At 34.8% G+C, this 10,578-nt stretch overlaps 1 protein-coding gene across 1 annotated transcript; it reads right to left on the reverse strand.

Annotated features, from left to right (window-relative positions):
• Nucleotides 1-387: 387 nt before the first annotated feature.
• On the reverse strand, nucleotides 388-9,576 carry LOC110738212 (probable prefoldin subunit 3). The gene is made up of 6 exons (XM_021918583.1): nucleotides 9,276-9,576; nucleotides 8,104-8,161; nucleotides 5,538-5,609; nucleotides 1,438-1,557; nucleotides 1,251-1,352; nucleotides 388-851 (listed from the first exon to the last, which is right to left on the reverse strand). The coding sequence occupies exons 1-6, from the start codon at nucleotides 9,410-9,412 to the stop codon at nucleotides 765-767; spliced, it is 576 nt and encodes a 191-aa protein (XP_021774275.1). The 5' UTR covers nucleotides 9,413-9,576; the 3' UTR covers nucleotides 388-764.
• Between the last annotated feature and the right edge of the window lie 1,002 nt (nucleotides 9,577-10,578).

Consider the following 10,578-nt stretch of genomic DNA (forward strand, 5'->3'; position numbering starts at 1 on the left):
TTAATTTTAACAAATCAATAGAATACCTATGATTTTTTTATTTATTTATTTATTTAATATAAACTTCTAATAGGACAGATAAAGTGACACTTTTTGGTAAATAAGATAAAAAGCCAAGTTAATGGGCTAGACACTTTGAAAGTGGATAATGGAGAATAAATCGTCGACCATAGAGTGGCTAGTGTCCTAGGTAAAGCGACTCATCTTGTGAGGTTGTGATCACGAGACATAAGATTTACGGAGTAACACAGAACTATTTTTAAGTTAAGGACTACAAACTGCTGACATCTATCTCACGCAATTGCTTGATCAATAATTAGACAACTTTAACTTTATGACCTAAAGATGTTAAATGTTTGAACAATGACATAATATGAGTCAATATGCTCCATAAAGAATACTGCATGACCGACCCAGTCAAAGCTTTGATAAACGATAACACAAAATTTCCCAATCAAAATTCCGGCCAAAACAAAGTTTTATGATCTTAATGTCAACACCTCAAACCAATCCCTGCCAATCGAAAACTAAGGAACAAAAAAGAAGATTTGACTATTTCACAACTCAACTACCAAAGAACCAAAATCTGGTGGGAAGAATATGAAACAAGACTATTATTCAAATTATAAGATTAATACATGATTTAATTCTAGAAGGAACATACAATACATGCACCAGCCTTCTTCATATTTTGAGGTCCAAGTGAGCTCTCAGCATGAAGAGGAAGATAAGCCACCTCCTGATACGGATTGCTGGTGACTGTTTCATGAATCTTTGTCGGTACTAGATGAGGCAACAGTTTGGCGTCTACGTTGATGAACATCCCAATTGTAAACACGGGCAATTGTAACCTGAAAATTCATTAGTTAGTAAATTACAGTGGTTAAGGTTGTTGCCTTCCGCAATAAATCAACCACCACACTAGTTTCTATAAGCAATGATTTCAGGATTATTCAACAGTTTCTATAGTAGCCTAACAACCCTTTCAAAATTTTGAATGACATCCCAATTGCCAATGATTCATGAGAAAACTTGTAGAAGTCTCCTGCAGTCCTGCCCTCTACCTTTCATTGCCAAAAGGAAGGGAGAGGAGGGGGCGGAAGAACCAAAAGCAAATATAACACATTTTAAGGATTCACTAGCATTTGATATGCATGGACTTATTACTTATACTTTGTGATGTGATTTAAAATTAAAAAAAAATGCCACACACAAACAGGAATTCAAATCATTCAATTAATGGCACAAACCTGCGTAATTGTCACTTGATCCCTTAAAAATTGTAGATCACCAACCAGCACCTCTAAACTGGCTTTAGCATTTTCCAGATTCTTTTGTAAAAGAGTGTTGGCCTGTAGAAGAGTTGCATAATATTTTGAGACTTGCATGGGTCAATATATATTTGGTAATAAAAGTATATTGAGGATAATGGGCCACCTCTTCGCATGTATACTCCAGCATTACATTTGCCCCAAGCCATAAGCACACTGAATCTGAATCCTCAATACAAGCTCGTGAAAATATGCCTTCAGAGACCTCAAAATCAGCTAGCAGTGGCTGCATATTATTAAAATGGTTGTCGTTTCTGAAAAATACTTCGGTACCAGGTGCAAAACAGTAAATGCAATGACCAAAGCAATACATTGACTTTGGATCAAATTCTACACCACTGTGCAATTCAACTTAACTCTTGAAATCAGAAATGCATTGAGGAAAAAAAAAATAGTACACACAGCCATCTAGAAACTTGAAGTTAATATTATTGTAATCAAGTTCTATAATTTGGAACTAGTCAAGTAGTCAGACCCTTTTCTTATGGCATGGCATATAATCTTATACTAGTCAGTCTTAGTTGATTTCAAAACTAAAATCCAGACAACAAAGATCTAGTCAGTTTCATAAAACTACAATAGCTCATACAATAATTGACTTTAGAAGGTAAATTTTCCTCAGAGGCTAATTGGAATGATATGGCCATCTCGTTCATTCCAGGTTGCCATAAATGGAAGGAAACAACTCCTAATAGCACGTTTACACAGAAGTCAGGTCTAAATACTACGTACATTACATAAGATTCTCGAAGGAATCAGTTCTAAACACAATGCTCTACTTCTGTGCAAGTGCCAAGACTGAAATTACTCCGTCTTTTCTACTCAGGAAGCACCAAGTTAAAAAGAGTAATGATACGCGTCTCTTTTGATCTCTACTAACAATACCACTATGAGAAAATTCAAAAGGGGACTGGAAAAAGGAGGGATTGCAATCTAATGTGGACCGTACAATATCCAGTTAGCTAATTGACCAAGCCATGTGCAGTTATCCCTAACAGCAACTATCATCATATAGCGTGGATCTCTTAAAGCACGATGTAATACCGGATAAAAGTCAATTCAAACCCTAATAATTGCATCATATTGACAAGTCTAAAAGATCCAAATTTGACAAATCAAGTCCCGGTCAAGATTGAAGTCAGAAGAATCACACCAATTAATAAGCTCATCTCTGTAGACTAAAGGCACCATACAGAAAATTCTAGTAGGAAAAACAAAATAATTAATTTACTAATGGAAATAAAATAAAATGAGGATTTAGCACCGATTGTGAAATTAAAAAACCTTCCACTAAAAAAGTATAATAGATGGGAAAGCCAACTAGGCATCTTGATAGCAAACTTGTTTGCAGAGGCAGCTCACTAGTAACACATACATATAAGGTCAATGGCTTGTATCCTTGTGCACTGGAAATTGATCTAGAGCAAATTCAGCAAACCAAGCAATGGACAATAGACAGCTAGTTGACAAGGCCAAATGATTACACATCTATTAAAGCTCCAGTGATAACTTTCAATATCTTGTGTTATTATTCATAGTTAGCTCGTACAAAAACCAGGGATGTAAAGAGAAACATAGTAGTCACAATTTTCTATAATGTAGATTTCTGATTCGGACAACCAGCTAGAAAACATCTTTAATCGCTAATTGTATCAAATAAGGTTAACTATTTAGAAGATTACTTTCCAGAATGAAGACAGACAAGGTGATCCAACATTTCTGTTCCATAAATCCAAGAAAGTGGCTTTGTATGATGGTTTCAGATTTCTACCTAGATGTAGGAAGCTGCAGCCTAACAAACTAACATTGGAAGATAACCTCTTGTTGTTTGAAGAGGGAGTTCAATCAATCATTATATGTCAAACCAGGTAGGCAGGTAGCTATCCCAATCTGAGTAAAATCTGAGTAACATGCACACTCTGCAAAGAATCAGATTTTTCTAGGGAAGTACCTGAAAAGCGTAAATGTTGATCAATTGGGTTTCAAGGAAGCTTTGCTTATTAGATACCTCTTTCGGAGCAACATTTTTCCACCACAAAAAGATGCCATATTTAAAATTCAGTCAAATACAGCTTATCTCTTGAGCGAAATAACGTAGGAGATCCCTATGGACCTAGCAAGTTCACCCCTAATAGGAATAGGTTAGTCCAGGTTTAACAGTGTTTCTGTTAGAACAAGGCTTCTCTATTGATGCATTAATATAAACTAGCTTTAAAAACTTGCTATTCTCAATAATCATCTTTGAAGAAAGTAAAACATATAGGCTCCTTTATAAGTAATTTATGGAGTTCTTCACAATGAATTCAAAAGGCAATCTCAAAGTCAACATTGCTTTTTAGGAGAGAAAGAACGAGGACCAACCACATTAATAGCAGTTGTTACAAGCTTTTCCTCTTTTTATCCTCCAGCTCCCAAAAAAAAATCCTAGTTGGTAAAGGACAAGGAAATACCCAAGCTTTTCAACAATATAAACCATATTTGACTTTTGCAATCAAACATAGTCAAATTTTACCACCCTTAACTCAATTTAAGTCAATGCAAACAACACATAGTACTACTCCCTCCGTTTTTAAGTACTTGCTCCACTTTCCTTTTCCGACCGTTTTTAAATACTTGCTCCACTTCCTAATTTAGAAAGTTTTTACAATATAAAATTAATTTCTCTCATCTAGTGGACCCACATATATTCTCTTTCCTCAAATTCTCTCCACTACTTTTAATTTATACAATTTTTTATTCTTCTACTCACCCCACTACCTCCATATTTTATTACTTTCTCCAATTTCTCCTAAAACTCCGCGCATGGAGAAATGGAGCAAGTATTTAAAAACGGAGGGAGTATTAAAGAGTGGATAATGATTGCACTTGTATTCAAAATTTAAAGTACTACTTCCTCCGTTTCTTTTAACTACCTCCGTTAACAATCTGCAACATTTACCCAAAAAGGGTGCTAACAATTATGTGCAACAAACTTATTTCTTTCTTATTTTAGTAACTTTTTTTTGTTAAATTGACCAAAATACCCTCACTTAAAAATTATTAACACATAATACTACACATAATTACAAAACATTATAACCTTAATCTAAATTAATTATCTAACCCTTCCCACTCTAATAATCAGATTAATCAGCTCCCATTATCTTTCTCTCTCCTCTTCATCTCTCAATTCATCTTCTTCATCTCTCATCTCTATTCAAATTCCAATCCATCCTTCTAGTGGGTTTTAGATCTAGTAAGCTGTGGGTGGTTTGCTTGATTCGTGGTTGGAATTGGTGGCTTTTGGGTGGATTTGCAGATTTGTGGAGGTGGTTCGTGGTTGTGTATTGGTTTCGTGGGTGGGTAATTGATTCGTGGTGATTTTCGGTGGTTTTTGGTGGTCGGTTTCGGGGTTTCTTGGTGGTTGGTTTCGGGGTTTCTTGGTTGTTTTGTTTTTCTTAGATTCGTGGTGGTTTCTAGTGGTTTTGGTTCGTGGTGGTTTTGGGTTTTGGTTTGTGGTGGTTATTCGTGGTGGTGGTCCGTTGTGATTTGGTTTATGGTGATTTTGGCTAGGTTAGTGGTTGGGTTTTGGTTCGTGGTGATTTTTGCTGGGTTGGTGGTTGGGTTTCGGTGGATTTGGTGGTGGTTTTCAGTTCTGAGTTTTGTTGTTTTCGGTGGGTTTGGTTGTTTCCGGTGGTTTTGGTGGTGGTTCTGGGTTTAGTGGGTTTGGGTTTCGGTGGTTCCGATTTTTGTTTAATTGTTTTTTTTTCAGTTAGGATTATACTTAACCACATAGCCTTATTTTTCAATAATCATGATTTAAAAGTTTTGCCTAGGAGTCCGCGTATAGCCCCTTTGTTGCAGATAACTGTTAACGGAGGAAGTAGTTGCTACACTTTCCTATTTTGGAAATTTTTAAAAGTGTAGCAACTAAAAAAACAAAGGAAGTACTTCGTTCTGTAAAAGAATTTTAAAATGACAGGCTATAATACTTTTTTAAAGAGGTAGATGGACTTTTTAAGAGAGATAATAAGGAATGCGGAATAAGAAATGTTAATAAGAAAGAAAGATAATCAAAAATAACTTGTCATGTGATATAGAGACACAGTAGTACAGTACTATGATAGACTGTTAAAGCTTGAGCACAAACAAACAAACAAACAAAAAAGCACCACCATCTAAAGTAACATGCAAAATAAGAGGATCATGAATACTAGAGCAACGAACCTCACCGGAACCCCTCCTCGCTTGCAATGTGGCAACAATGTCCAAGCATTTCTCTATATCAGGAATTTTTGCCTGAAAAACATGTGCAAGGAACATTAATTCAGAACAATTGAATGTAAAACTAGATGCTTAAATTTAAGCTAAGCCAGCCTACATTTCTAAGCATTGCAAATTTTCATTGAAGATAAAAGAGTATCAACAATTTGGCTGGATTTGAAAGAGCAACTACAAACAATTCTACATACTGCGAAAAATTAATTATGCCTCTCTTTCCCTCTCTTGGGCCTCTTGGCCAAGGGAATGGATCTAGGGCCTCTACCTTGATTACAAAGGATTCCTAGCACAAACACAGCTGAAAAAAATTGATTGGATAGATAATTAAGTATATCTACCTCATGCTCTAGAACAAACTAAGAAAAGTATTACAAAATATCAAGGGATATTCCACAAGGTGGCCTCGTGATATTGAAAATTCCACATTTTTCTTAATTTACCTCATGGTATTGCATAATTCATTAAGGTGCACTAATTGTTTGTTTTAAGGCCAACTCATGCTTTGGTGTCTGATGAATTAACCTTAAATTCCCCTGCTCAACTCCACCAACTGGAGCCTGGTGGCAAGGAGGGAAAAGGTTCAAGAAGGATAGCAAATCTTAAACCAAAATTGAAAAGGACTTAAAGAGACATTTTAAGGTACAGTCCATGGTATTAATCATATAACAACTAAATCAGTCTGGTGCTAGGGTGGCACCAATAAGGGACATAACAAACTACATGAACTTCCATCAATTCACAGATTACAACAAAATTAAAGTTTTTAAAAATCATACTCTACATACTGAGAAGATAACAGAATTGCAATTAAAATGCCAACTTTCATAATGTCCATCACTAACATCAATAGCTAAAAAAAAAAAAGGGAATAACCATCAACATGTGATATAATACTTGATAGATGTTACATTCTAACATAGAATACTCATTTATTTTGTGAAATAGGTGAAATATTTGATGACACTTTGAATCACTTTGCCATCCAACAATGACAACTATGAGCCAAACCTTCCAGATTCCAAGGTCCAATATCTCACATTCATCTATTCCATCAAGTTAACATGCCTTTGTTACTTCCTTCAACTTGGTTGTCTTTGTAGTTAGCCTGTATGTTAAGTTGTATTTCACTATGGGTTCTTTTGGTCTCACTGTTAAGAAATCATGGATTCAATGGATCAAGTGTCTTTCTACATGCAAGATTGGATTTTCTCAATGCTACTCTATGTGAGCATCTAGGAAAATTGCCATCCTCTACAGCAAGCCTTAGATTAATATCCTGGACGGCTGGACCATATTCTCAATCTCCCTCAACTATGCCCAGTAATAGTTATTCTTGATGATAAAGCTCAATCTTCAGAAGAGGAGAAAGGTAGTAAAGTAGTAATTATGTTCAATCTAATCATACATAACCATAAGCTAACGTATGATAATCAACTTTACACACGCGCGCGCACGCACGCAACATCACACAACATCCGCTTATTATTTTTTTAATGGAGTATCAACATGCATATTTCGATTACTATTTTACCTACCAAACATTCTTTAGGTACATGTTTTTAATGAAATTTCTGATTTTCTAAGTTTTTATCTCAAGTTAAACAACTTCACATAATTTTCAACATTTTTTTGCGCATATTCACCATCTGTCATAAGGGCCCTTTGTTGCCCAAATCCCGAAGGAAAGCCAAAAGATGAATGGCTACATCTTATTGTAGAAGATGATGGCATTTGGAATTGAAATTTTCGCAAAATTCCTGCTCGATAGTAAAGTTGATGCCATCGCTAAGCTCAAGGCCTAGAAACACCTAAAATTTGGGAGGATGTCCTCTGCTTCTAATGGTTTGATAATTTGTCTTTACCTTGATTACGAAAAACATTTCAACCTTTGCTTGTTGATCTCTTATATGAAACATTTCCTGTTGTTCTTTGTTATTTGTACTTTTTGCTTGTATTTTTGTTGAAAACCTATGCAAAGCATGGACTGATTTTTTTTTTCTTTCTTTTTTTTTTATTCTGTTTGCTTTGGTTATATACTTATAATTTATGTTGCATTTGGGGATTGCCTATGTGGTGTTGTTCTTTGTATTCTCTTTGTGATGAATTTGTATACTAATCTTTGTCTAATTCTTCTAATTTGCTAAATTCAAACTAGAGATCATGCCACTTGATTAGCTTAGGTCACTTGAAATGTTGAGGACAATACAAACTTGCACGAACATTCTCCGTATATTTCTACTTTAGGTCATCCCATCAAGATCATATTCCCCTTGTAACTACGAATTCCAAATAAGATTACATTGGAATGTGGAGAAGCAAAAATTAAAAATTGAAGTAAACTGTCTCTGTTAAATGTGGCCTATATACTTATAGAGACAAAGGAGTAGATGTATAATACAAACATTGCAATTTATCAGCAAAATACATGCCACATCCCAGATGACATACAATGACCCAGTCACTCAACTCCATAGTCAATCAACTCGCAAGAAAAATGGAATAAAAGTGGTACCTGAAGATCTCTCTGCTGCGCAAGAAGTTTCATCTCTACTAGCTTGTATTGCTGAAGCCTAACAAGAATTGCCACAGATGGGTCAAGCAGCAATTAAGGTACGGTATTATACTGGTAAATATTATTCTTCTACTTTTAATTATAACCTTTTCTACAATGAATTCAGTTAATTAGGGATAAGGATAACAGAAACAAACATGCTGTTTCACAACACAAACTGTATTAAGAAACCAATGTAGTTTCCAACACAAGGTCTAAGGATGCACAAAATATCCGATTAGCTGTGACAATTTCAAGACAATTAATTCGTCTTTGGCATACAAGGTCATCCATAAATGCAAATCATGAAACCATCCATAAACACCCAATGGTTTAATATATAGATGAAGCACCTATGTTCTTATTAACTTTTTGAACCATAACCAGGAAAAAAGAAATAATTTCAGCGCGAAAATCATTGTCCCTCAGACTCAGCAACGAGTGACATAGACTCCTCTTACGTACAATATTTGGCTACTCATGATTTGGTACAATCACACCCTAAGTGTCCAAATTAAAGTGTTGATGACCAAACTCCTACTTTGACCAAGATCGACATTGCCACGAAAAATTACCAGTAACCTAATCAAACATCCAAACACGAATCTAAAAACGAGCTAGGAAAAATAATAAGGACAATAATGCCTGAATATATTAGTCTATAAAGTCCAAACTATCAATGACAAAGATGTCCTTTCTTCCACTGTGCAAGCTGAAATCCGGCCACTAAACAAGTAATAGAATTCATCAATAACTACTGATAATATTTGAACTGAAGTTCAACGACGCAGCAACTAATAATCAACTAATGAAATTCGGACCGAAACTTGAGCAACTACTATTAATGAAATTTGGACTCGTATATTGGCCACAAAAATGGAGATGACACATAAAATTGCAAATAAAATCCTAATTAATTCAACTAATTTCACTAATCTCATTGCAAATAGTAACTTAATTAATCCAACTTAATTGACTCATATATTTTGTCAAAAGTTGTTCATATAAAAAAAATCAGTGCATAAAAATTTAATTAATCCTTAAATGCAGTGAAATGAGCTGAAAATTAAACCTCAAAATAGATTTGAATTAAAAAAAAAAGGAAAAAAGAAGTAGAGGAGAGAGAAAGAGACCGTTCTTGAAAGAAAGCGAGAGCAGAGTTAACATCGAGATCAGATTGATTAAGGTAAGTCTGGACATCTTCGACGAATGCTGCCGCCGGTATTCCTCTCCTTTCTACCACCGCCGTCGACGATGATGTCTCCGCCATTACAACCACCTTAGAGAGAGAAACTTTACTTTAGAGAGAGAAAGTCAGGGTTTTCGGGAGGTTTTTTCTACTGTGTTTGGGAAGAGGAAGACTAATGGTCATGGTTGGAACTTGGAAGGTAAGACGACGTCGTTTTGTAATGAGTGGGCTTGGGCTCAATAGCGTACAATCTGGGCTCTATTCCTCTTCTTTAAATTGGGCTGGAATCAAGAGGCATTGAAAAGGTTTTTTTTTTTTTTTTTTTTTTTTTTTGGCGGAATTTTGTTGTGGTTGTTGTTTGAAAAAACACTACTCCGTAATGTTTAGTTTGGCTTTGGCATGTGGTAACATTACTAATATTGAGAGTGAGGGATACTCAAGTGGTTAGAGCTCCTCTTCCGGTTCCAATAGATCTTGGGATCGATTCTCATCACCCGCTTTTGTGGCTCTCTAAACACCAAAAAAAAACATTACTAATATTTTCATGTACATTTATAAGAAGAAATGGAAAATGTCATAGTATGGTCCATGGCAATTGGCAATGCCAGTTCACTCCAAAGTGGTATCTCTTATGCTTCATAAATTTTATTTGAGAATGTGGCCCATTAATACGACGTATGATAATTTCCTTTAAAGTTATATATAAATGTATTCTCATCACCATCATTTATTACTCTTTAGCAAACGTCTAATAAAAATATAGTATTGCAAAAATACAAAAAACTCATACTATTTTATATATCGTGCTTGTTGATGGTATTGTAAATGAATATCTATCAACAAGCACATTACAAAAACATACCTAGAAAGACAAGGTAAAATTCAAGTAATAAAGTACTCTCGAACATTAATCCAATTTAAACCATATGAGCATAGATAGAGAGGGAAAACCGAAAACATGGGCCTACTTATCAGTCCCAAAAAGAATGAGATTTGAATTTTCTGTAAGCACCAATATGAAATTTGGCACTAGGTATAGAAATTCAGCACTACGTACATAATAATAAGATATAATGCAGTACGATTTTGATAATTTTGAAAGAGATATCAAGCAACCTTCGTAAAAGGGTAACTATGTTATGATCCAATAATTATAGCATTTTGTTTATATATGTAAATAATTGAAAATCTATTTTATAAAATTTCTTGTAGTGATTAATTGGGTAAGATTTTGATGATAGAAGTAA

The sequence above is a fragment of the Chenopodium quinoa genome, unplaced genomic scaffold (genome assembly GCF_001683475.1).
Source record: "Chenopodium quinoa cultivar QQ74 unplaced genomic scaffold, ASM168347v1, whole genome shotgun sequence".
Taxonomy (NCBI): domain Eukaryota; kingdom Viridiplantae; phylum Streptophyta; class Magnoliopsida; order Caryophyllales; family Amaranthaceae; genus Chenopodium; species Chenopodium quinoa.